We start from the raw sequence: 27,951 nt of genomic DNA on the forward strand, positions 1-27,951 counted from the left end.
ATATATTTTTAGATAAGGCCACGCCCGTTACTATGACAAGAGTCATCAGCCTTACTTAGAATGGTTTATGTGTGAAGTAATCTTGAGACTTGAAAGGAATATTTTATTTATTTTGGGGTGGAGAGGAGTGTCCGGAAAAGAAAATATTTTTTTATAGCTTTTTTAATTTTGATTTGAATTATAATGAGTCTAATCTTAACTGGTTGGCTGAACAATATTTAATTTAAATATATATGAACATATTTTTATGTTTTTATTTTTTTTAACCATTATTATACATCTAATTATTCTTTTACTACTAGATTACACCATATTTTTTATTTTTATTTAATGGTTTTTCATTTTTTGCTCTGCTTTTAATTTAGTCTGTTGTTTTTAGTTGTTTTTCCCTTTAATTATACTTTTATATACCTATATAATACAAATATACATATTCTATTCTTTCCCACTACCTGAAAAAAATCTGTAAAACCAAAATGTATAATTCATTCACTTTTAAATGTACATTTAATTTAACCTGTTCTATTTAGCTGTATTTCCCCCATTAATTCTACTTTCATATACGTACCAATATATTCCACCAATGCCTTATATTAAATATCAATTCAAATATAACCTCTATTCTCTCCCACTCCCTCAAAACTGAAATTCCATTGAAAAGCATGTATCCTCAATTCATGTGTGTGTTTTGACAAAATCTAAAGCCAAGTAGGAAGCGTCCAAGTAGACAGAAATGGTCTGCTGGCAGGTCGGCCCCAGCCGAGAGAGAGTCTGGGCAAACATTTGAGAAGGTGAACGAGAGGGGCCGTTTAACGCAACCTCCCCGCTTGATTAGAGGTGTTAACAGCGTCTGCGGCCCTCGTGTTAATGAGCTCCAGGCGTCATTCTAATGAAGTCTGTGGTCCCCCCCCACACCAAAATATCTCCCACTCACCCTCCACTCACCTTCCCCTGGAAGTGTGTGCTTGCGGCCAGCTTGAATGATCACTAAATAGACAAACTATTCCTCTTGTGGCCTTCCAAAAACTGTCCAATTATCCTTTTTCTTTTCCCGGCCTTAGAAATTGGCGCCTATCCCCCCCACCCCCGAAAAACCAGTGATCATTGGGATGTATCATTTCCCTGACCTGATCCTTCTGAGATGGTGTAAATCTCTTAATAACAACACAAGGACACATATTGCGGCTATTTTTGGGAGGCTTTCCTCCTCTGGCAGCAACCCCCCCACCCCAGACTAGACAGTAGCCTCAGTGTGGGTGACAGACAGTGTGTGGATGTTTGTGTGCATGTGTCAGAGTATGTGAGGGGGCGTGTGGGATGGGGGGGTGAGGCGGAGGCGGCATTCCGGCCTTGCTTTGTGGGGTCCGATTAAAGAGAACTGCATGTAAAAACAACTACTGTATGGTGGTAATAGGGTTACTTAATGAGTTTGCATTGATTTTTATTGATTTTTTTTTATAGACAGATATGGATAAGTTGATTGGATGTCCAGTAGTGAGAAATTAATTGGTGGGAGGATGCATGTTGGCCAGAGGAAGAACAGTTTTTTAGTTTTTTTGCTGGTTTTCAGATGGGGTGTCATCATAAAAATCCACATATAAAATTCTGCATGTGTAAAAACAAATACTGTATGATGGTAATAGTATTACTTAATAAGTTTGCATTGATATATTCATATATATATTTATATTTATTTTATTTGTTTAGACAGGTATGAGTATGAATAAGTTGATTGGATATCCAGTAGTGAGAAATTAATTGGTGGGAGGGTGCATGTTGGCCAGAGGAAGAACAGTTTTTCATTTTTTAAACTTTTAGGCTTAGGGTTTATCATGAAAATCCACATATTAAAATCTGACACACATTCAAAATAATTTGCAGTGACGTTATGAAACTTTGGAGAAAGTGCTTCAAAGACTGCAAAAAAAAACAAAAAAAAACAAATAAACACTAGTTGTAATTCTGTCCATTTGGTGTCTCCGATTGCCTGTCCTGGCCTGGTGAGTGGAATCAAATCCCCAAAAAATAAACACAACTGCCATGTCTGCTCAGACACTTGAGTCATTAGCAAGGCTTTCTTTTTCAAACACACACTCATTGTGGCGGAGACATAGTGGGGGCTTGCATTTAAAAAAATAAGGACCTAAACCCACTTCACACAATATCCAACACACAACACTTTGCACATGTATGTATGGCTGGCTTAATATTTCTATATTGTTAGTAAAGAGGGGGGACCACCAAATGGACATAGCGGTAAACGAAAGGAAACTTTACCCAAGGGTCAGCCTCCGAGTGAAGATATATTGCCCATGGGTCAGGGAGAGAAAGGGCGGGCAAAATCCATATCGGTCCGTCTGCCTTGCCCCCTTTATATAGTGATAAAATATTCAAATCCGGCCATTACTTCGCATTAGGCCAGTCTGCAGAGATGCCAAGGAGAAAACCACAGAATGTATACATGCCGCTTCACACACGCCGTTTTGCCGCATTGATAGTTACATTAAAATCTCTTCCTCCCATTAGGGGGAATAACCCTCATCCGGACTCGGACATTTAAGGTGTGTCCAGATAAATGTAAAGTGGCCGCGCGCGGTCTTCGTGTTGGCCGACATGCGAGTTAAAAGCCGTTGTAAGAGGTTTCTTGCGAAGGGGAAGGGGCGCTTTAGTCTTTCGGGGTTTTTGGTATGGTTATGACGGCTGGTGTTGATGGAAATGATGGTGTTTAGTTTGGGTCTGGGTGACTACCGTATTTTCACGACTATAAGGCGCACTTAAGTCTTAGATTTTCTCCAAAATAGACAGGGCGACTTATAATCCAGTGTGCTTTATATGTGGGAAAAAAATTCAAATGTGTCATTCATTGAGGGTGCGCCTTATAATGCAGTGCGCCTTAAAATGTGGTGCGCCTTATAGTCGGGAAAATACGGTAAGTTTAGGGTTTGTCATTGCCTTGTTGTGTACAGTTTGAGGAAAATAACATCTCGGGAAGACGTTTCTAGTTTGAGTGTGGGTGTTTCCTAGTGACTAAAGTATTTTCATGACTATAAGGCGCACTTAAAAGTCTTACATTTTCTCCAAAATAGACAGGGCGACTTATAATCCAGTGTGCTTTATATATGGAACAAAAATTTGAATTTGTCATTCATTGAGGGTGCGCCTTATAATGCAGTGCGCCTCATAGTCCTGGAAATACGGTAAGTCTTGGGGTTGTCATCGCCTTGTTGTGTACAGTTTGAAGAAAATAACATCTTGGAAAGATGTTTCTAGAATTGTCTATATCGTTATCTTTATATGACACGACTGCAGGTGCGGATTTGCCAACCTAGAGTCTGTATTTCAAGGTCTGCCACATTTGTGACAATATTTTTGCATTTGGAGGTTGAAAACATGGTGACATTGTCCATTGTGACTGATTCAGATTTAAAGTGGTATGGAGTTATTATTGTGTTTTGAATTATGAGGTCTGGTTGTGATGAATATGGATCACAAATTGAATTTGACACTTGACAAGAAGGTTTTTTGGAATGATTTTTCTTATTGTGTGTAACTTTTGTCTTTTAGGCCACAGAGTAAAAATGGAAGACTCCCAGAAGCAGTTTTCAGACCGGCTGTCGGAAATCGAGCGCTACCAGCGAAGTATGCGAATTGGTCCGGTCAACAATAATCCTCGGCCACTCCCACAAAGCCACCTCAGTTCCACACCAGGTCAGTAATGATGTACATGATATTATTAATACATGAAAAAGGGTTGTTTGTTTGCCGTTCAACAAGACGGGAGGGACGCTTTGTTTTCTAAATGGCTGACAGGCAATCCTTTTTAAATAAAAGGAAATGGAAAAAATATGTTAAGACAAAAGATTTCAATATTTTAAAATATTAAAATGTGCCAAAAGAATATTAAACTGAGCAATTTTTAAAGAATCCATTTAAAATAAGCATTTAAAATGTCAATTGGTGAAAAAAGGAAAAAATACATTTAAAAAACAATAGATAAATACATGAAAATTCAATTAATTATGAGAAAAAATATAAGAATTTTAAATAAATATTTCTACTGGATTTAAATTAATTACAGTTAAAAAAAAGCTGTCAAATATAAAGACGGAAATATTTTTAAAATGATAATCCATATAAAAATAAAAGAAAAAAAAGTCATTATTAATTACTATTAAACAATCTGTCAAATAAAAAGATTAAATATTTTTTAAAGAAAAATCAATTTATATAAAAACATCACAAAAACAAAAGAAAAGTCCATTATTACTTCTCTCTTTTTTATTAAACATATTTCATCCCTCTATCCACCTTGAACTCAATATCCAATCCAAAAAGTCTACCCATTCCAAGACACAATTTCCCTATGTACCCCCATTCTCCAATCATAGCAATCTCGCCTTCGCTTTGTCCCCACATGCCCTGCGTCGGCGGGCAGGTGCTTACGGCAACCTCTGCCAACTCCAAATTGGCGTGTCTGCCTAGGTTGGCCTCTCCTCCCCACGCAGGACAGCCTCGGGAATGTAACAGCCACTCGCTACCTTGGCAATCACGTCACTCTCAGACGAACTGAATACCAATGGGGGCTCGCTACTCTTCCCCCTCAGACTTAGGTACTGCGACGTGTACGTACACTGTGAACAGCTGCGTGGGTGAAGATGACTGTGCGCCCTTCCGTCATATACCGGAGACTCTTTAACAAGATTCCACGACTGGATTCACGTAGACTAAACACGTAGCGTTTGCTTTCCTCCTCTAACCCGCCTACTCTTTAGTTCTCATGACGGCTAATGAATCTCATTACTTTGAGATCAGCAGGTTGCCATGTTCAGGGGCGCCTGTTTGCCAACGCGGGGCCTTGCGTGGGTGAGCGGCGTCCTATCTACGCCTATCGTAAACCACTCTTTGGCCTTGTGTTACGCTTACTGAGTCACCAGAATGGACTCGCGCTGTCGGTTTTGCAGTATCTGGTAGCTGACTAAGGATAACATGAGGACTTTTGTACACCTCCCACGTGCCCCCCCCCCCCCCCCTGAGACTCCATGTTGATGTTAATGCAGATCTCTTGTACAGCTTGTACTGTACACAAAACATGGAAACTGATTTATCAGGAAAACAAACACTACTGTGTTACAGTACATGTAAGGATGTTTTATGATTCATTTGTTTTCTGTATAGTTGTTGATTACAAGAGGGGAGGGGGGTGATGGAGCTTATGGAAGTTAACTGTAGGCTCTGAATTGGTTGCCAGGAAATCGTAGATTTGTTTTAGTCAGTTGTAGGGAATGCATAAAGAAGGAATCAAACCCACGCTGCCTGTACCGTAGTCAGGTGAAATTGAACACTGCACCACTGGTTGACAAATTCATTTTAGCGTCCAGTAATTTAGTATGACTATTTTTTTGCATCTACTCTGTATTTGTCGCTCCAAAAAATTATGACTGAATCAAGAGTACGGCTTATATGCGCATAAATTAGACAATATCTCGGAAATACTATGTTTAATGTTTTTTTAAAGATGTTTCCTTCAAACTAAGACATTTCTACTCCCTATTAAAACCGTAAATAAGCAAATTTGTGAATCAGGGGGCGTCTTATACAACAAAAATTATCAAATTCAATTTTAAGGCTATTATAAAGGTATGGCTTATACGCAGACGCGGCTTATACGCGAGTAAATACGTTAAATGAAAAAACTATTAGCCACCCATGACCCTGACAATGATAAGCAGTGTATAAAATGAATGAATATAGAAAAAGATGTTAAACAAACTCCCCAAAAATGTTTTAAACGTCCTATCTATCTCGGCAACACTAGTTCTAACACAACTCCAAAGCCACACACGATTTGTTCTTATAAAAAGGCTTGTGGGCATTGCGTTAATATATACACTTGAAGCATAATCATCATTAGAGGGAAGAGAACAGCCTCACTTGCTGTGAAGGCTGGAGGCCTTTTTTACAAGCAGTGAAAGGGAACGGCTACAAAAAGCCACACACACGCCTTAATATGTGGTATTAGCATGATGGTGGCATACCACAGGACAAGCGCTGTCAAATAGTTAAACAAAGGACCTGTAAACCGCCCACTTTCGTCTTAAAGTGTTATCATAATGAGACACAAGTGTAATAGTAAAACTAGTTTTTTACCCAATAGGAGTTAGTTAACTTTATACCTTCTTTGTAGCTGCTGTATTTAACCTTAGTTACGCCTTTGAATTGGATACTCATTGTTATTGTTGGGTTTGAATAACTATCCTGGTGTAGGTGTTTCATATAAAGTACAGAAGTCTAGGAATAAAGTATTTTTAATCAGAGTATGAGGATGACTAGAGCCGGAGCAGTTTTTACAAGTTGAAACCCTAAAGTTATGTTTTCTTCAAACCCGTTTAAAGGAGGCGTTTACATATAAACAAATAGCAGACAGCCAGACATGTTATTCGCTATTTTGCTTGTCTGAATCATCGATGTTAAAAACTGGAGTTTAATGTCTACTCTTAAAGTCTCCTTGCATCATTTTTTTTTTGGCTCAAGTTTTTTTCTTTAGTGGAAATAGTGTTTCTCAAACATCTGCTAAATGGAGATATACAGTGGTACCTCTGCTTATAAATTGAAGTGCTTCCAGATGTGGTTTTGTCACTTTGATTTTTCTCAAGTAGAGATGCAGTTGACATCCAATGCGAGTGAAAGCTGAGTAAACATACGCATGTAAACATACTACTTCAAATCATGTGTCATTTAGTGGAATATCTATCCAACCACAATTGCTTTTGACGACTTTACATCATTTTCCTAAAATGCACAAGGCATTCCTCGTCAAGTTGGGCAATATTATCTAGTCAGTTATTCTTCCTTTAGCCAATGGGAAGCCAGCAGAGTGGGAAATAATCTAGAAGAGGGGGTGGGAACCTTTTTTGACAAAGAGAGACATAAACAATTCATATTTTCAAACATTATTCCTTGAGAGCTCTTCTCAGAATTTAAAAGTAAAAATACATGAAAATGTGAGCATTTATTATTCATTTCACCACTTTGAAAGTACAAAAAAAGTTTGAATTATTTTGAGAACTTTATTTAAATGTTGCTAATCAATGACAAAATGCATACAGAAGAGCCTAATGAAGATAAATTATGATTTTATTGCTAATCAATGAGTATCAATGAGAGAATGCATACAGAAGAGCCTAATGAAGCAAAATTATGATTTAAAAAAAGCCATGTACACCCATCAAAAGAGCCACATATGGCTCCCGAGCCATAGGTTCCCTACCCCTGATCTACAATGTCAAAATAAATACAGAATCTTATTAAATTATGTTTTAATTTGGTAACTAGGAACTTTTTTTTGTATCCTGAGACAAAAATTGCTAGAAAAACCTGGAAAATTTGTAAGTAGAGATACCATTGTATTAAATGATTATATTCTAATTTAATGTAGCCTTATAGGTTGTGTAAAAAAACTAAACCCTCTTCAGTTTTATGGCAGTAAGGGAACTTGTACACAATTCTCCCAGACAGACAGGGTAATTAAGAGCTCATTACAGTGCATGCAGTAACAGGATTCCTGTACCTTGGCAGACTTTGCGCTTACTGCTTGTTTTTGTTCTTTTGCGGTTGCAGGTAAGCCTGCTAGACATGTAGCTCATTCCGAGCGAAACGCAGAGGGTGTGTTTGTGTGTGTGCGGTTTGAAATTCACGGTTTGACTCGTGCAGTCAAGCACATCTGACGATTTAAATTGTTATTCTGGATTGTCTACGTCTAAATGTGTCTAAGGGTGGTAACACTTAATCATTTTCACATTTCGCTACGGACTTACTTTACTGTTTAGTAAAAAAAATGGTATTTTAAAAAGTTTTAAGCTTTGCGTTTGTTGGTTTAAGAAAAAAAACATTAGGAATGTTGTTTTGAAGTTGTTGTTGAGAAACCTGGGATAAATACTAGTACTAGTACTTAATTAAACATGTTAGATTTACAATGTCATTTTCATCCAAGTAGAAATGATTGCAGGTTTTCTTTCACGGTAAATTCAGAAAATGAACTCAACACGCCTTTGGCAAAGCTTCTAACAATCAGTTGTGGGTTTTAAAACATTTTTTTACAAGAGGAAACATAGTTATTTCAAATCCAAAAGAAAATCCAGGCCCTTTTTTGAGTTAGTATCATTTACCATGGTTTTCCTTTAACATCTGTACATGCCTGTTTCTCTCTGAAGAATCTAATACGTTCAAGACAATTTCTTTGATAAGGACTGGAAAAATGTTGTGAAACATGTATGCAGAAATTGTACAAAAAAAAATGGTGAAAAATGTTAACCCTTTGGTCATTAAAAAAGCCAAGGTTGTGCCTATTTTTGGGCCAAAAATAAATCCATCTGACCCAGGTCAGATCTAGTTGGCTTGACTTTGACCAGGGGTAGGGAACCTATGGCTCTGGAGCCACATATGGCTTTTTGATAGGTGTATATGGCTCTCCACTAACCTTTGAGGTAAACTATGGAAACTGCTGGTGAGAAAGCGCAGTAATAGGAGCGTTACGTTAGTATTATGGCATTGACACTACCCCCAATGCCTTATAATCATTTTTTTTCATTACACTGTTTTCAATAAATTTTCCCATTGATACTCATTAATTAGCATCAATCTACCAATGTTTTTTAAAAGAATTCAGAGCGTTTTTGTACTTTAAAAGTGGTAAAATGACTAAAAATGTTACTCATTTTCATATATGTTGACTTTTAAAGTCGGAACATGGCTCTCAAGGATTAACATTTAAAAAAATATGGATTGTTTATGGCTATTTCCATCAAAAAAGTTCTCGAAATAGGTGAAAGCATGGCTGACATGGTTAAATTGCATTTTGCTCAAGCTATTACCTCTAGACCAGATTCCAGAAAATCTTGTTTGATGGAGAAGCAAGGCTAACATAAGCAAGCCCCTCCTGCCTCGTCCACAGTGACCACAGTGTTTACTCCACATAAACAAGCCGACTGGCCCCCCATATTGGAGGTGGCGCTCAACTACCACCGTAGCCAAGAACCCTCAGAGTAATTCCCACATCTAGAGTGACATGATCAGCCAATTAGGTGCATGAGCGAGACAGGAAATTTGCACCATCAGGTAGCTAAGGCGTGGACTTAAATGCGTAGCCGTCCGTCATCTTGTTAGAAGATGGCTGCCAAACCTCAGCAGGAAACGTGCCATCTGAGGCCAGCTCTACCAAAACGAGTCCTTAAAAGTATTTATTTAATATGTCAATGGTCGCTATAAAGTTTATTTGTGATGTGAATGGAAGCCTCTTTTGTGGTGAGCATTTTTTTTCTAAAAACGTAGAAAAGTGAGAGCTAGTTGTGTTTTTTCGGGCCTCTTTTCTTTGTCTAAGTTGTAATTTCACATCAGGGTAAGAGTGAGTTTTACGTTTCAGCAATTATAGAAACTACATAGCGTACTATGAACGGTCTCTATTGAGTCTGGGGCGGGGGGAAGAGGAAGTGCCAGGGTTTAGGGGGTGGTGGCTGTGTCAAGAACTCCCAAATTTTCAGCCCACGGGTTTGTTTTTACTCGCGTTTTAAGTGAGGGCTCAAAAGACGTATCAAATGTCCGACATAGCTGAGCCAAGGCCATCTCTCGCACGTTTTTTTTCTCCCGGTTGGCGTCTTTCTTTCTCGCCAGCTAACGCTCTGGCATTTTCTCGTTGCCCAGACGCCTAAGGCCTAAGTGAAAGAGGAAGCCGGCACAAGGACCGGCATTGACTCTTTCTCAATGACACGGTTCATATCTGTCAGGCATCGCGGACTCCTTAGTCATGAGGATGGTCACCATTTTGGCTCAAATGTCTTCCCATTCGTTGCCCATAAGAACTATCATGGTTTATTTACTTCTTCTTCAAAACTAGGCTTATCGTGCCCTATTAGCCATGTAGTTTCCTATATAGCTACCCCCCCTATAGGCTCCACCCAGGGGTGGGCCTTTTTTTATTAACAGGGGTAATCTGTACTTCTGCTATTGATGTTGTCTGCTGGCCAATCAAAATATTTGAAGGAAATGTTTATTTTCTTGAGCAAATCACACCAGCTGCTTGAGAGTCTGTCTGAATAAGGCCATTTATATGTAAGAATTTGCCATTGTGGGCTTTAGTGCCGATTTTGTACGTTGAACAGGAAGCTAAAGGGAAGCGGGGATCTAACCCGATGTGGTGAACATCATGCCAGGTCCAAATCCTTCTTCTTATTGGCCCTAATTGACACAGCAGCAGGTTTACTAGCTTGCCATAGCAATGTAATCACCAAGAAATGTTCGTGCAAGTCGTGTTCCATACTAGTATCGATACTGTCTACTACTATAAGTATCAGCAGCCTTATGTTGGCTGGATAGGCTCCAGCACCCTCGCAGACATGCCTCATTTGTATCTCAACAGTTCGATGAGCACATGGGCAATACTCACATGGCAGAAAGTGTGATACTTTTATTTATTTCCGCTTAAGATTAACAAGCTGTAAACACTGCTCATGAAGTGATACATTGATCTCAGACACTTCAAACATGTTCTGAAATTATATGCTTCAATTTGGCACCCATATTGAAATGATATGCTTCAATTTGGCGCCCATACTGAAATTATATGCTTCAATTTGGCATCCTTTAGTGGTGGATGGGACAGTATCTACTCTTGTACTTTAATGGCAAACATTCCCCACGGGTTCATTCGCTGATTTTTGAGAAATTCTCCAATTCTTTTTCACTACCTATTATTGTCACGCTCCAATACTTTTTCCATAGACTAGATATCAAAGATAGTTATGTGTGTTGAGGTTTCCTCAGACCGACCTGACTCAAATGCATCATTTCAGACCAAGAGCAAACACAAGCTGTTTGTGTCAGCCCTTTTGCGGTGTGGACGTTGAGTGCGAAGCAGGGTCCCACGCGTTGGGCCAGCGTGTCCTCCCACCACGTTTGCTTCTTGACAGTTTTACTAGCCCGGCTTTTTCCTCGCTTTCCACTGCCACGCCATTGTCTCACCTGCAAGACCCTAAAATATCTGCCAAGCATCCATCAGCCATGTTTTCTCCAAGGCTACTCTCACTTTGGTGTAAAAACTTAGCCATCACTGCCCACTGCTCAGTCAGCAGAGGTCCGTCTTTGAGAGGAAGACAAATGTCCAAACCACTGCATGCCAAAACAGTTTGACGGATTTTTTTTCCCCAGACTGAGCTTTTTTTATATTGCTCAAAGGTCGACTTCCTCACCTCGTGCATACTGTACAACACCTACGCATGGTTTTGCAAAAAATTCTGAAATAATGATTTACTGAATCTCATGTCATGTTGATACCAATTTTGTCTTTCAGCAGCTCTGTGGCAAGATCAGATGGACACTCCTTCTCTGAAGACATGCAAAGTGGAAGAGGACCTCAGACCATGGCCTGGTAAGAACTCTTCAAGATTCCCCATATCTGTACAGTGGTACCTCTACTTACTAAACTAATTGGTTTCAGAAGTAGTGTTGTAACTTGGATTTTTTGTCTCAAGTAGAGGCATATTTTTCATTGACTTGCCCTAATTTTCTCGATATTTAATACTAGCCTCTAAAGTATACATGATATTTTTTTAAGCCTTACTATGCATGGTATTTTTTTGTTTTAAAGCCTTAATATACATGGACATTTGGGGAAAAACCTTACTATACATGGTCATTTTTTGTACAATTACTATACATTGTCATTTTTTTAAAAGCCTTACTATACAGTATACATGTTCTTTTTAAAGCCTTACTATACATGGTAATTTTTTTTTAAAGAGCCTTACCATACATGGTCATTTTTTAACAATTACTATACATGGTCAATTTTTTTTGGGGAAAAAGCCTTACTATACATGCTCATTTTTTTAAAAAAAGCCTCTAACCCCTTTCAAAAATACTAATATACCATAGCAAAAATACGTACACACAACTTAACTTTAAATGATGTTACGAAAGGAAGGTGAGTCAAGATCAACGCTAGATACCTACAAAAAAAAACTATTTGCACAGCCCAGAAGCATCACTTATAAAATCAGAGATTTTAAAATATAAATTTAAATTCCATCCCAATTAAAAAAAAAATAAAAAAATGGCCAGAGGAGTAAAAGCAAGAATTATAGTCGAGACTGGAATGGCGGGCACAACACAGGGTGTGCCATTCTGACAATTTTGGAGTCTGTTTCATTTTTGCCCGTAGGGCCCACGAACAACCCGGAACATTCCTAGGACGCCGCCACCCTGCTTGTCTTATTTTTTTTCTTCTTCTTCTTCATCTCTTCCGCCCACTCCTTTCTTTCTTTCATTTTGCTTCTCGGCAATTTTAGATTTTCTCACTTGTGTCAAAAAAAGCCTAATTTGTCCTCGAACTCACCGCAAACCACAGTGCCACAAAACACCCCGTTTTTTTATGACCAAAACGCAGACAAAACAGGATAAACTTCAAACCTACAAATACTTTTGTTGACCAATTGAACAAAAAAAAACAACGAGATGACACTATGTCTCGTGGGAAGCATAACATGAGGATCTAATAAACAAGTAAATTACAATTTGAGGTTAATATTAATATAAAGCAAGCCCTGTTTTGGGGGATGAATGAATGAGCTGTTTTCATCATCCAAAATGGTTTGCGCTACATGACTATCATTTGCATTCAACATTATGCATTTGCCTCAAGCGAGCATTCAAACTTGAATAAACAATCGGAGATCATTTGTGTTTACTTGGCTGTCCTGGGTCGAAACGCTATGTCATCGCGGTATCCACACCCACTTATCAGCATTAATTGCATTTATTACGGCAGGCAAGTTTCAAGCTACCCAAACCAGTTAATCAGAGGAACTTGCTAACCCTAGATAGGAGGTTGGACCTCTAATACTGTCGTAAAAACTCAATTTTGGCATAGGGAGTAAGAAAAGTATGAGGAAAAAGATTTGTATTGTCTTACTATACATTGTCATTTTTTTTAAAGTACATGGTCGCTTTTTTTTTTTTAAGAAAAAAGCCTTACTATACATGGTTACTTTTTTTAAAAAGCCTTTCAATATAAGGTTGAGCTTACAACTGTCGTTAAAAACTCAGTACAGTACAACATTTTTTCATTGTAAGAAAAGTATGCGTTAGAAAACGATCTAAAAATGCTTCCCGTTCCACTCTCACGACTTTCCCTCAACTAATTTGCTTGTCCGTCACAGTTTGCATCGAGCCTATGTAAACATATCACAGGTGAGCTCCCCAAATTTGCATTTTCCCTTTTGCAAGCCATCCACATTGTCACAGTCAAAATTGTCAACCATCCCGCAAACATGTGGTCCTTCCCAACAGCGCCTTAGTGCGAACACACACAAAAAAAACATTTCTTTTCTTCTTCCCCAGAAGCAAATAAGTCAAAAACCTCCTTTCCAATCTGGGTTACACGCTTCACTATGAACTAGTGGTCTTATTTTTCATCTAAGCAAAAACAGAGGCCAAGAACTCCCCCCCAAAAAAAATGAAATAAGTCTGTGCTGCTATTCTTCAGAAGAAAAGTGCAATGGAACACTGTGTTCTAAACCAAGTCTATATATATATATATTTACTAGTTCTGGTTCCTTGCTAGTCGTTTTTTTTTGTGAACATCACAGACTTTTGGATTGTGCCCAAGCCCCTCTGGGGTCCATCTCCTTGCCTGTCCTTGCAAACACATTTCAGATGAGCCCTAATGGAGATCATGTGTGGTTTAAGGGATGCGGAGGTTACAAGCAGCTACTACTGGTGTCGATTTTTCTCTGCCAACGATACACCACACTTACCACAGCCACAACAGCCAAGGCTGTACTTATAATGGGTGGGAGCAGGAAAATATGCACCGCGGTTTGTACAGAGAAAAGACAGACTACAAAATTTTTCCCGTTCCGTTCCGAGACTGTTTACGTAGGCACCTTCCTCTAGAGGGAGCTAATGTGCCGGTGAGCTATTTGGGTGGTAGTTAGCTCTACTTTGGGCTTGAAGCCAAGAGCTTTGAGAATGCACAAGCCTATTAAGATGTTGTGATACGTGTCTAGTTTAGTTTCCCTTGAAAGAAGGCAGTGGTTGAATTTAGCCGACAGGTTTTTTCACCGACTCCATTCATCGGAGCCGCCTTTTTTTTTTTTGCTCAAAATCATGCTCGCTCAAAACTAAAAATAGCTCAGACACGGGAAGATGAAGAGAGACAGACGGGAGTTCTTTTTAGGGAGTCCGGTAGGAATTAGTGGGCTGACTCTACTTCGCCCCGAAACAACAGCAGCTGAAGGCTCGAATTTTTCCTTGCGTGAAATTAGATACCAACTTCAGCGCCTGGTAGGCTCTGGAAAAAGAAACAGCCCCCACTATGACTTGACTACAAAAATTGTAAGGCAGGACTATTGGAAAGTGCAAAAGGAATCTTTTTTTTTATGTGAAAAGTTCTGTAGACATGGGGAAAAGACATTTGAACAAGCGCGTGGCACGCAAATGTGGCATATTCTCCCCTCAGGGCTGAAGCATGCAACTGCTTGCTTCCCCTTGATACAAGATCCCTTTTTTTCTACCATTCAAATCCATATTTTACACTTGCAGTCATGTGGGCATATTGGACATATGAAAGCCACAAAGGCAGACAAGCAAATGACATCCGTCAGTGTGAATGTGTGCCAGTTTTTTTTTGTGTGTGTATTAACGGCAGGTGTTATCAAGGTATGAGGAACTCTATTATTATGAGTACAACTGCATTCAGGGCGTTTACAGTTATGGCGAATGGCCATATTGCCTGCATCCAAAAAATTAACATACTTAACAAGTTGGGCAACGGTGAGAATTTGAATCGTCTCAGATCAAACTCTTCTGCAAAAACATTTTTTTTTGTAACTTTGTTAGCGACTTTTGACTAAATGAGGCAAAGGCAATATTTGTTTTTATCACGAAACAAATATATGCATTGTTTTTTTCTACATGATGACATGGTAAGCCATTGAAAAAAAGGACAAAATGTTCATGAAAACAGCAAAAAAATGGACACTTTACGTGTTGACAATAGAACTTTATTACGCATCCCCCATGCTTTTATTATAGTTTTTGAGATTGATTAGTATCCTTGAGAATATGTTTATGCATTGATTCTACAAGTTTAGGTGTTTTTTGCATGATGAAAAGGTAAGCAATTGAAAAAATACAAAATTGTTCATGAAAACAGCAAAAAAATGGACACTTTACTTGTTGACAATAGTACTTTATTATGTGTCAAAATGTTGTTGACGTCAGCCATGTTGGAAATGCTTTTATTATAGTTAAAATGTTAAGGTACAATCTAGCTTTCACAATGAAACCACATCTGGAAGTTGGTTCTGGTTTTACTAGAGTCGGACTTGAGTCATCTGTTGGGGTCAATGTGGGACACATTTGGCAGGTCTTGGGGTCTTGAGACGTCTTTTGTTTTGGGTCTTTACCGTTTCCTTTGTTGTCTTTGTGTCTGCCTCTTGAGTCGGATTCCCCACGAGTTACACACAACTGTCCAACAAGCCGTCTGTGTTTGTACAAAGCATCCGTCATTGCTGACAAAGCCGCTTTTCATAGCTCGGCCAAAGACGGAATCCTTTATGACGAACGACGCTGTATTTTTAGGGAGTGGAGACATGTAGGTGTTGTGTTGTGCTTCTTTGAAGATCAGTCAGATTTCAGAGGCTGTGGGAAAAGACTAGAAATTATCATTAACAGGCCAAAGAAAAATCACAAGACGTTGATTCGAGGAAAAACATGTTTTGATTGTTGTATGGCAAATATTGACAGACATGACCTAATCCTTTGTTGTGTAAATTTGCTGAAATGCACAAGTGTTTTTTTTTCTTTTTAAAAAAATGTCATAGTATAGTAAGGCTTTTTTTCTTGAAAAAAACGACATTGTATAGTAAGGCTTTTTTTCTTGAAAAAACGACATAGTATAGTAAGGCTTTTTTTCTTGAAAAAACGACATAGTATAGTAAGGCTTTTTTTATTGAAAAAACGACATAGTATAGTAAGGCTTTTTTCTTGAAAAAACGACATAGTATAGTAAGGCTTTTTTTTATTGAAAAACGACATAGTATAGTAAGGCTTTTTTTCTTGAAAAAACGACATAGTATAGTAAGGCTTTTTTTCTTGAAAAAACGACATAGTATAGAAAGGCTTTTTTTCTTGAAAAAAGGACATAGTATAGAAAGGCTTTTTTTATTGAAAAAACGACATAGTATAGTAAGGCTTTTTTTCTTGAAAAAACGACATAGTATAGTAAGGCTTTTTTTCTTGAAAAAACGACATAGTATAGTAAGGCTTTTTTTCTTGAAAAAACGACATAGTATAGTAAGGCTTTTTTTCTTGAAAAAACGACATAGTATAGTATGGCTTTTTTTCTTGAAAAAACGACATAGTATAGTAAGGCTTATTTTATTGAAAAAACTACATAGTATAGTAAGGCTTTTTTTATTGAAAAAACCACATAGTATAGTAAGGCTTTTTTTATTGAAAAAATGACATAGTATAGAAAGGCTTTTTTTATTGAAAAAACGACATAGTATGGTAAGGCTTTTTTTTCTTGAAAAAAGGACATAGTATAGAAAGGCTTTTTTTCTTGAAAAAACTACATAGTATAGTAAGGCTTTTTTTATTGAAAAAACCACATAGTATACTAGGCTTTTTTTCTTGAAAAAACGACATAGTATAGTATGGCTTTTTTTCTTGAAAAACGACATAGTATAGTAAGGCTTTTTTTTCTTGAAAAAAGGACATAGTATAGAAAGGCTTTTTTTCTTGAAAAAACGACATAGTATAGTAAGGCTTTTTTTTATTGAAAAAACGACATAGTATAGTAAGGCTTTTTTTCTTGAAAAAACGACATAGTATAGTAAGGCTTTTTTTCTTGAAAAAAGGACATAGTATAGAAAGGCTTTTTTTATTGAAAAAACGACATAGTATAGTAAGGCTTTTTTTCTTGAAAAAACGACAGTATAGTAAGGCTTTTTTAATTGAAAAAACGACATAGTATAGTAAGGCTTTTTTTCTTGAAAAAACGACATAGTATAGTAAGGCTTTTTTTCTTGAAAAAACGACATAGTATAGTATGGCTTTTTTTCTTGAAAAAACGACATAGTATAGTAAGGCTTATTTTATTGAAAAAACTACATAGTATAGTAAGGCTTTTTTTATTGAAAAAACGACATAGTATACTAGGCTTTTTTTCTTGAAAAAACGACATGGTATAGTATGGCTTTTTTTCTTGAAAAACGACATAGTATAGTAAGGCTTTTTTTTCTTGAAAAAAGGACATAGTATAGAAAGGCTTTTTTTCTTGAAAAAACGACATAGTATAGTAAGGCTTTTTTTTATTGAAAAAACGACATAGTATAGTAAGGCTTTTTTTCTTGAAAAATTGACATAGTATAGTAAGGCTTTTTTTATTGAAAAAATGACATAGTATAGTAAGGCTTTTTTTCTTGAAAAACGACATAGTATAGTAAGGCTTTTTTATTGAAAAAACGACATAGTATAGTAAGGCTTTTTTTCTTGAAAAAACGACATAGTATAGTAAGGCTTTTTTTATTGAAAAAACGACATAGTATAGTAAGGCTTTTTTTTCTTGAAAAAACGACATAGTTTAGTAAGGCTTTTTTTCGTGAAAAAACGACATAGTTTAGTAAGGCTTTTTTTCTTGAAAAAACGTTATAGTATAGTAAGGCTTTTTTTCTTGAAAAAACGACATAGTATAGTAAGGCTTTTTTTCTTGAAAAAACGTTATAGTATAGTAAGGCTTTTTTTCTTGAAAAAACGACATAGTATAGTAAGGCTTTTTTTATTGAAAAAACGATATAGTATAGTGAGGCTTTTTTTCTTGAAAAAACGACATAGTATAGCAAGGCTTTTTTTTATTGAAAAAACGACATAGTATAGTAAGGCTTTTTTTCTTGAAAAAACGACATAGTATAGTATGGCTTTTTTTCTTGAAAAAACGACATAGTATAGTAAGGCTTTTTTTCTTGAAAAAACGACATAGTATAGTCAGGCTTTTTTCTTGAAAAAACGACATAGTATAGTAAGGCTTTTTTATTGAAAAAACGACATAGTATAGTAAGGCTTTTTTTATTGAAAAAACGACATAGTATAGTAAGGCTTTTTTTATTGAAAAAACGACATAGTATAGTAAGGCTTTTTTTATTGAAAAAACGACAGTATAGTAAGGCTTTTTTATTGAAAAAACGACATAGTATAGTAAGGCTTTTTTTCTTGAAAAAACGACATAGTATAATAAGGCTTTTTTTATTGAAAAAACGACATAGTATAGTAAGGCTTTTTTTCTTGAAAAAACGACATAGTATAGTAAGGCTTTTTTCTTGAAAAAACAACAAAGTATAGTAAGGCTTTTTTTCTTGAAAAAACAACATAGTATAGTAAGGCTTTTTTTCTTGAAGAAACGACATAGTATAGTAAGGCTTTTTTTCTTGAAAAAACGACATAGTATAGTAAGGCTTTTTTTCTTGAAAAACGACATAGTATATATAGTAAGGCTTTTTTTCTTGAAAAAAGGACATAGTATAGAAAGGCTTTTTTTATTGAAAAAACGACATAGTATAGTAAGGCTTTTTTTCTTGAAAAAACGACATAGTATAGTAAGGCTTTTTTTATTGAAAAAACGACATAGTATAGTAAGGCTTTTTTTCTTGAAAAAACGACATAGTATAGTAAGGCTTTTTTTCTTGAAAAAACGACATAGTATAGTATGGCTTTTTTTTCTTGAAAAAACGACATAGTATAGTAAGGCTTATTTTATTGAAAAAACTACATAGTATAGTAAGGCTTTTTTTATTGAAAAAACGACATAGTATACTAGGCTTTTTTTCTTGAAAAAACGACATAGTATAGTATGGCTTTTTTTCTTGAAAAAACGACATAGTATAGTAAGGCTTATTTTATTGAAAAAACTACATAGTATAGTAAGGCTTTTTTTTATTGAAAAAACGACATAGTATACTAGGCTTTTTTTATTGAAAAAACGACATAGTATAGTAAGGCTTTTTTTTTTATTGAAAAAACGGCATAGTATAGTAAGGCTTTTTTTATTGAAAAAACGACATAGTATAGTAAGGCTTTTTTTCTTGAAAAAACGACATAGTATAGTAAGGCTTTTTTTATTGAAAAAACGACATAGTATAGTAAGGCTTTTTTTTCTTGAAAAAACGACATAGTTTAGTAAGGCTTTTTTTATTGAAAAAACGACATAGTATAGTAAGGCTTTTTTTATTGAAAAAACGACAGTATAGTAAGGCTTTTTTATTGAAAAAACGACATAGTATAGTAAGGCTTTTTTTCTTGAAAAAACGACATAGTATAAGGCTTTTTTTATTGAAAAAACGACATAGTATAGTAAGGCTTTTTTTCTTGAAAAAACGACATAGTATAGTAAGGCTTTTTTCTTGAAAAAACAACAAAGTATAGTAAGGCTTTTTTTCTTGAAAAAACAACATAGTATAGTAAGGCTTTTTTTCTTGAAGAAACGACATAGTATAGTAAGGCTTTTTTTCTTGAAAAAACGACATAGTATAGTAAGGCTTTTTTTCTTGAAAAACGACATAGTATAGTAAGGCTTTTTTTCTTGAAAAAAGGACATAGTATAGAAAGGCTTTTTTTATTGAAAAAACGACATAGTATAGTAAGGCTTTTTTTCTTGAAAAAACGACATAGTATAGTAAGGCTTTTTTTATTGAAAAAACGACATAGTATAGTAAGGCTTTTTTTCTTGAAAAAACGACATAGTATAGTAAGGCTTTTTTTCTTGAAAAAACGACATAGTATAGTATGGCTTTTTTTTCTTGAAAAAACGACATAGTATAGTAAGGCTTATTTTATTGAAAAAACTACATAGTATAGTAAGGCTTTTTTTATTGAAAAAACGACATAGTATACTAGGCTTTTTTTCTTGAAAAAACGACATAGTATAGTATGGCTTTTTTTCTTGAAAAAACGACATAGTATAGTAAGGCTTATTTTATTGAAAAAACTACATAGTATAGTAAGGCTTTTTTTTATTGAAAAAACGACATAGTATACTAGGCTTTTTTTATTGAAAAAACGACATAGTATAGTAAGGCTTTTTTTTTTATTGAAAAAACGGCATAGTATAGTAAGGCTTTTTTTATTGAAAAAACGACATAGTATAGTAAGGCTTTTTTTCTTGAAAAAACGACATAGTATAGTAAGGCTTTTTTTATTGAAAAAACGACATAGTATAGTAAGGCTTTTTTTTCTTGAAAAAACGACATAGTTTAGTAAGGCTTTTTTTATTGAAAAAACGACATAGTATAGTAAGGCTTTTTTTCTTGAAAAAACGACATAGTATAGTAAGGCTTTTTTTTTCTTGAAAAAACGACATAGTATAGTAAGGCTTTTTTTATTGAAAAAACGACATAGTATAGTAAGGCTTTTTTTCGTGAAAAAACGACATAGTATAGTAAGGCTTTTTTTATTGAAAAAACGACATAGTATAGTAAGGCTTTTTTATTGAAAAAACGACATAGTATAGTAAGGCTTTTTTTTATTGAAAAACGACATAGTATAGTAAGGCTTCTTTTTTTATTGAAAAAACGACATAGTATAGTAAGGCTTTTTTTATTGAAAAAACGACATAGTATAGTAAGGCTTTTTTTATTGAAAAAACGACAGTATAGTAAGGCTTTTTTTCTTTAAATAATGACATAGTATAGCAAGGCTTTTTTTCTTTAAATAATGACATAGTATAGCAAGGCTTTTTTTCTTTAAAAAACAACATAGTATAGTAAGGCTTTTTTTCTTGAAGAAACGACATAGTATAGTAAGGCTTTTTTTCTTGAAAAAACGACATAGTATAGTAAGGCTTTTTTTCTTGAAAAACGACATAGTATAGTAAGGCTTTTTTTCTTGAAAAAAGGACATAGTATAGAAAGGCTTTTTTTATTGAAAAAACGACATAGTATAGTAAGGCTTTTTTTCTTGAAAAAACGACATAGTATAGTAAGGCTTTTTTTATTGAAAAAACGACATAGTATAGTAAGGCTTTTTTTCGTGAAAAAACGACATAGTATAGTAAGGCTTTTTTTATTGAAAAAACGACATAGTATAGTAAGGCTTTTTTATTGAAAAAACGACATAGTATACTAGGCTTTTTTTCTTGAAAAAACGACATAGTATAGTATGGCTTTTTTTCTTGAAAAAACGACATAGTATAGTAAGGCTTTTTTTTCTTGAAAAAACGACATAGTTTAGTAAGGCTTTTTTTATTGAAAAAACGACATAGTATAGTAAGGCTTTTTTTCTTGAAAAAACGACATAGTATAGTAAGGCTTTTTTTTTCTTGAAAAAACGACATAGTATAGTAAGGCTTTTTTTATTGAAAAAACGACATAGTATAGTAAGGCTTTTTTTCGTGAAAAAACGACATAGTATAGTAAGGCTTTTTTTATTGAAAAAACGACATAGTATAGTAAGGCTTTTTTATTGAAAAAACGACATAGTATAGTAAGGCTTTTTTTTATTGAAAAACGACATAGTATAGTAAGGCTTCTTTTTTTATTGAAAAAACGACATAGTATAGTAAGGCTTTTTTTATTGAAAAAACGACATAGTATAGTAAGGCTTTTTTTATTGAAAAAACGACAGTATAGTAAGGCTTTTTTTCTTTAAATAATGACATAGTATAGCAAGGCTTTTTTTCTTTAAATAATGACATAGTATAGCAAGGCTTTTTTTCTTTAAAAAATGACAGTATAGAAAGGCTTTTTTCTTTACAAAATGACATGGTATAGTAAGGCTTTTTTTCTTTACAAAATGACATAGTATAATAAGGCTTTTTTTCTTTACAAAATGACATGGTATAATAAGGCTTTTTTTCTTTAAAAAAACAACATAGTATAGTAAGGCTTTTTTTCTTTAAAAAATGACATAGTATAGTAAGGCTTCTTTTCTTTAAAAAATGACATAGTATAGTAAGGCTTTTTTTCTTTACAAAATGACATAGTATAGTAAGGCTTTTTTTATTATGACAATGGAAAGTGTAGCCAAATTGTGGCGTAGTGGTTAACTCACTCACCTGTCTTTCATCTGGGTGGCCTGGGTTCAAATCCCGGTTGTGACACTTTTTCACTTAGTTGTTTCTGTGGACTTCTTCTCAAGACACTGAAATGATTACAAAGAAATGTGTAGTCACTTGGTTGGCGCAGAGGTTAGATCACTGGACTTCCGTGTGGGAGACCTGGGTTTGATTCCCAGCTGGGACTCTTTTTCACTTAGTTGTTTCTGTGGACTTGTACTCAACAAAACTCAAATGATTACATGAAAAGTGTAGACACTTGGTTGGCGCAGAGGTTAGATCACCGGACTCCCGTGTGGGAGACCTGGGTTCGATTCCCAGCCGGGACTCTTTTTCACTTAGTTGTTTCTGTGGGCTTGTACTCAACAAAACTCAAATGATTACAATGAAAAGTGTAGTCACTTGGTTGGCGCAGAGGTTAGATCACTGGACTCTCGTGTGGGAGACCTGGGTTCAAATCCCGGTTGGGACACTTTTTCACTTAGTTGTTTCTGTGGATTTCTTGTCATGACACTGAAATGATTACAAAGAAAAGTGTAAACCACTTGGTGGCGCAGAGGTTAGAACACTGGACTCCCATCTGGGAGACCTGGGTTCGATTCCCGCAGTCGACCTTTGGCTGATCACCGGACCAAGTAGTCTGGAAAATGGAATGAGAAGAAAAAAAAAAGGAAAAACTTTTTGATTTATATTAAACACTTAGTCATACTTTTCAGCAAAAGGTTATATTCCGAACTGCCTTCGGCAGTTCGGAAGACACTTGATGGACCTGTATGTGCGAAAGGCGTTCTCGGGTCGGCCTTCGGCCGACCCTCGACCGCTTGCTTGGTCAGTGAACCGCCGACACCGGGAAGCGAACTCACGTTCTCTCGGTGCAAAGGCGAGTGTGCAACCCACAACACCAACTCGTGCCCCACTTATACATGGGTGTTGAAACGTTTTATCCTAGGAAATCAGGTGAAACACTTAGTCATTTTTTTACTCAAAATGCTTCATCCACCACTGAACATTTATATACTTATACACTTAGGCATTTTTACTTATTTTTTTAACAGAATAATATTGGGAAAATCTTTGCCTGCACTGGGATTTGAACCCAGGACCTCATAGGTGGCAGACTGATGACTTGACCATTAGGCCACCACCCTGTGGGAGTAGATAGTAGTACTTGTACTTTTATCTCATTCATTTACCTGAATAATATTGGGAAAATTTTTGCTTGCACTTGGATTTGAACCCAAGACCAAAGAGGTGGAAAACTGATGACTTATCCACTGGGCCACCTCTCCCCAAGATTAGTCAGTAGTATATTATATAGTATAGTAGGACTTTTTTACTTTAAAAAAAAACCTACATAGTTTAGTAGGACTTTTTTACTTAAAAAAAAACTACATAGTATGGTAGGACTTTTTTACTTTAAAAAACGACATAGTATAGTAGGACTTTTTTTACTTAAAAAAAAACTACATAGTATGGTAGGACTTTTTTTTACTTTAAAAAACGACATAGTATAGTAGGACTTTTTTACTTTAAAAAAAACTACATAGTATGGTAGGACTTTTTACTTAAAAAAAAACTACATAGTATGGTAGGACTTTTTTACTTTAAAAAACGACATAGTATAGTAGGACTTTTTTACTTTAAAAATAACTACATAGTATGGTAGGACTTTTTACCTTTAAAAAAACGACATAGTTTAGTAGGACTTTTTTACTTTTAAAAAACTACATAGTATAGTAGGACTTTTTTACTTAAAAAAAACTACATAGTATGGTAGGACTTTTTTTACTTTAAAAAAACCTACATAGTATGGTAGGACTTTTTTACTTTAAAAAATGACATAGTATAGTAGGACTTTTTTACTTTAAAAAAAAACTACATAGTATGGTAGGACTTTTTTTACTTTAAAAAAAAACTACATAGTATGGTAGGACTTTTTTACTTTAAAAAACGACATAGTATAGTAGGACTTTTTTACTTTAAAAAAAACTACATAGTATGGTAGGACTTTTTACTTTAAAAAACGACATAGTATAGTAGGACTTTTCTACTTTAAAAAAACTACATAGTATGGTAGGACCTTTTACCTTAAAAAAAACGACATAGTTTAGTAGGACTTTTTTACTTAAAAAAAACGACATAGTATAGTAGGACTTTTTTACTTTAAAAAAAAACTACATAGTATGGTAGGACTTTTTACTTTAAAAAAACTACATAGTATGGTAGGACTTTTTTACTTTAAAAAACGACATAGTATAGTAGGACTTTTTTACTTTAAAAAAACTACATAGTATGGTAGGACTTTTTACTTTAAAAAAACTGCATAGTATGGTAGGACTTTTTTACTTTAAAAAACGACATAGTATAGTAGGACTTTTTTACTTTAAAAAAACTACATAGTATGGTAGGACTTTTTACTTTAAAAAAACTACATAGTATGGTAGGACTTTTTTACTTTAAAAAACGACATAGTATAGTAGGACTTTTTTACTTTAAAAAAACTACATAGTATGGTAGGACTTTTTACCTTTAAAAAAACGACATAGTTTAGTAGGACTGTTTTACTTTAAAAAAACTACATAGTATGGTAGGACTTTTTTACTTTAAAACAACATAGTATGGTAGGACTTTTTTACTTTAAAAAACGACATAGTATAGTAGGACTTTTTTACTTTAAAAAAACTACATAGTATGGTAGGACTTTTTACCTTTAAAAAAACGACATAGTTTAGTAGGACTTTTTTACTTAAAAAAAAACTACATAGTATGGTAGGACTTTTTACTTTAAAAAAACTACATAGTATGGTCAGACTTTTTTACTTTAAAAAAACGACATAGTATAGTAGGACTTTTTTACTTTAAAAAAACGACATAGTATGGTCGGACTTTTTACCTTTAAAAAAACGACATAGTATAGTAGGACTTTTTTACTGGCTCCTTCAATACCCTCCAGGCCACTCTACTTCCTACAAAAGAAAATCAAGATCAGAGCTGTGGGTCATAAATCACATCTTTATTGGACATTTGTGCATCAAAATGTCCATTCAAACACTGACATAAAATATAATTTGACAGCTGGTTACAATTCCATATACAAACTAAATTTTATTATTCTTTTTTATTTACATATGCTTAACATTACTCAAATACGTTTTAAATCAACTATAATATACTCAGCCAGGGACACAACAAAGATAAAATAACCTAATTAAAACATCTTATTAACGTACGAAAATAAATTTACACTAAAAGATCCATTTTCTGAACTGCTTTATCCTCACTAGGGTCACACTTGGTGGAAACAACCATTCTAGCACATGAGATTTGATATTTTGAGTAATACCTTTAATTTTAGCTCAACCAAACTTAGTGTAGATTTTTCATTGACACATTGACAAAGTGCTCCAAAATTGTTAACCACATTTCATAGTCATAACTTTACATTTCACCCCAACTTCGTCAAAATATTAGTTTAAAAACATGCAAATGTGTGGTGTAGAGGTTCACTTACCTGACTTAAGTGCAGGCATGTTTGGGTCCAAATCCCACTATTTCTCATCCTCCAATTTTGCTTTCCACCCACAGGAACAACTGACCTATTCCAGCAAAGAACCACCTTCCCATCCCCCCTAACCGACCCACGCTTCTCGGACCCCCGCATACATTACCCAGGAGCCTTCCCTTACCCCACCAACACCTCCAGCACAGGCATCGGCGGCCTTAGCATGTCGGCTCCAACCCGATACCATACCTACCTACCACCGCCATACTCCAACAACCAAAGCCAAAACTTCCAATCCAACTCTTACCTGTATTACGGCACCGGATCGGGGTCCTACCAGTTCTCCATGGTGGCAAACGCCGGGGGTGAACGTTCCCCCACCCGTCTTCTCTCCTGCTCGGGGGCTTCGGGCGCTGGTGGCGCCAACGGGCTGATGAACGCGGGGTTGAACACCCAGAACGAGGGTGTGGAAGCTGATGGTAGCCATAGCAACTCTCCAACCGCCATGAGCGCCTCGGGACGCCTGGATGAATCCGTTTGGAGACCTTATTGAAGACCACCATGAACAAAAAACCCTAAAGCGAGACCCTGTAAGAAAAAGAAACAAATGAAGCCTACCAATCAAGAGATAACCATGCATGTTTGTCTTTCTGTAGCACTTGCTGAAAATAAGACATTTTTTGTTTAAATCCGCCTGATTTTTTTTTTTTTTTTTGCACTGCGCTAAGACATTTTCAGGTTTTGCTGGGATTGGACGCTGGAACGTTTTTTTTTTTTTTTGGATAAAAGATGGAGAGCAACTAGACATGAACTAAGACGTCCAAAATGAAGATCGGTCACCTTTTTTGGGCTTCGGATTATGCAAAAAAAAATATGATGTCAAATATTTTACCAAAAATATTCTGGTTGCATTTAGAGCATCGTTATATGCTCATATGAACTTAATTTATTATGCAAATGGCGAAGATAACGATGATGCCATCTTTGAAATCGACTTCCAACGGGACAATTTTATTCCAAAAAAATGTACGCAAGACGGTTTGCTCTTTTTTTAGCCGTCTAAATTTTTTAGCCATTTTTTTTTTGTCCTCATGTACGAATTAAGTTTTGAAACTGGATGCCACGGTTTACTTTTTGATATTTATTTGAGCCAAATTCGGAGGAAACGTGCGCGCAAACTCCCGAAAAAAAACCTTAACGCATATTTTCTGCATCCTTTTTTTTTTTTTTTAACAAATATATTTTTTACAGTATATGCATATCATGTTTTTATTGTTTAATATACATTTTGGAATTGGTGTAATATATTGCAACTAAATTATGAGGAAAACGAAGCTTTAATGTTATTACTTTGTCTTCCAATGTAGCTTTGATGCACTAAAAATCTTTATTCTGTACGAACCACGCCCACTTTTTTATCAATAATCAAGCCTTTAAATCTCTTAAATTGCCCAAATTTGCCATTGACAGTGATAGACGTCCAATCATGTTTGTTCTTTAAGAATTTAAATGTGTTACACCTGTTGGCGTCCAATCAGTTCAAATAGATTGGACGCCAGTGACTAAAAAAAACTATTAGTTCTTTCTCTGGCCAACACCCCACTCCGCCTCCTTTTATTTTCTCATTAATACACTTCATATTCATTGAATTAATGATTATTCATTGGCTGCCAACCCTCCTAATCCAAACAGATTGGACGCATATTGTCGTCAACTGTCGCCAAAGAGCTAATAAATGTTAATTTTTTTTGCACTATACCATTAATTTACAATCCCGCAACATTTGTGCATTTCCGTGTACATATTTGCTAAAAAAAACATCCATGTAAATATCAACATCACACACATACACACGTGGCAAAAACATAAAAGTTCCAAATAATCTGTAAAAATGTTGATGCCTTAATGGCTCGCAATGTTGTTTTTGTACTAATTTACACCAGATTTTTTGGTACGCCTAATTGTCTTCCTCAACGACTCTGAATTTTTGCTTCCGATGTAAGAGATTAAAGGGCCAAACATTTTTTTGCATGTTATGCAACTTTCTATTCCAATTTGTGGAGTGTTTGGGCCCATTAGGGTTGCTTTTGTAGGTCTCGGACGTTTGGTCGCCTGTCTTTTGGTCCCTTTTGGTCGCCACTAAAACGTTTGGCGACCAAACTGTCCGGCGGCCAAACATCCGGCGACCAAACGTCCGGTCACGATTAATATAGGGTGTTGACTGGGTTACTCACATCTTATGTCTCATTCCTGGCTCCAGAAGAAAGCATCTTCCCTTTATCCTTCCCAATAAAGACTTTTATTCTGAAAAAAAGAAAAAAACTCAGCGATAGTGACAACCGCCACTTGT

At 35.5% G+C, this 27,951-nt stretch overlaps 1 protein-coding gene and 1 long non-coding RNA gene across 3 annotated transcripts in view; one reads left to right on the forward strand and one right to left on the reverse strand.

Moving 5' to 3' along the window:
- The window catches only part of runx3 (RUNX family transcription factor 3), an 82,118-nt gene extending 55,026 nt beyond the window's left edge, over positions 1 to 27,092 (forward strand). Inside the window, exons 6-8 of one of the 2 annotated variants that reach the window (XM_077731433.1) lie at positions 3,565 to 3,708; positions 11,345 to 11,419; positions 25,685 to 27,092. In XM_077731433.1, the coding sequence (XP_077587559.1) occupies positions 3,565 to 3,708; positions 11,345 to 11,419; positions 25,685 to 26,154 (689 nt within the window). In that variant the 3' untranslated portion in view covers positions 26,155 to 27,092. Of the gene's footprint in view, positions 1 to 3,564; positions 3,709 to 11,341; positions 11,420 to 25,684 lie in introns of both variants that reach the window. The other variant, XM_077731432.1, reaches the window with a different exon arrangement.
- LOC144206441 (uncharacterized) lies at positions 25,092 to 27,905 on the reverse strand. Its single transcript, XR_013328358.1, has 2 exons — positions 27,836 to 27,905; positions 25,092 to 26,189 (listed from the first exon to the last, which is right to left on the reverse strand). It is a non-coding gene; the product is annotated as an uncharacterized LOC144206441 (long non-coding RNA).
- Between the last annotated feature and the right edge of the window lie 46 nt (positions 27,906 to 27,951).

The sequence above is a fragment of the Stigmatopora nigra genome, chromosome 13 (assembly GCF_051989575.1).
Source record: "Stigmatopora nigra isolate UIUO_SnigA chromosome 13, RoL_Snig_1.1, whole genome shotgun sequence".
Lineage (NCBI taxonomy): Eukaryota > Metazoa > Chordata > Actinopteri > Syngnathiformes > Syngnathidae > Stigmatopora > Stigmatopora nigra.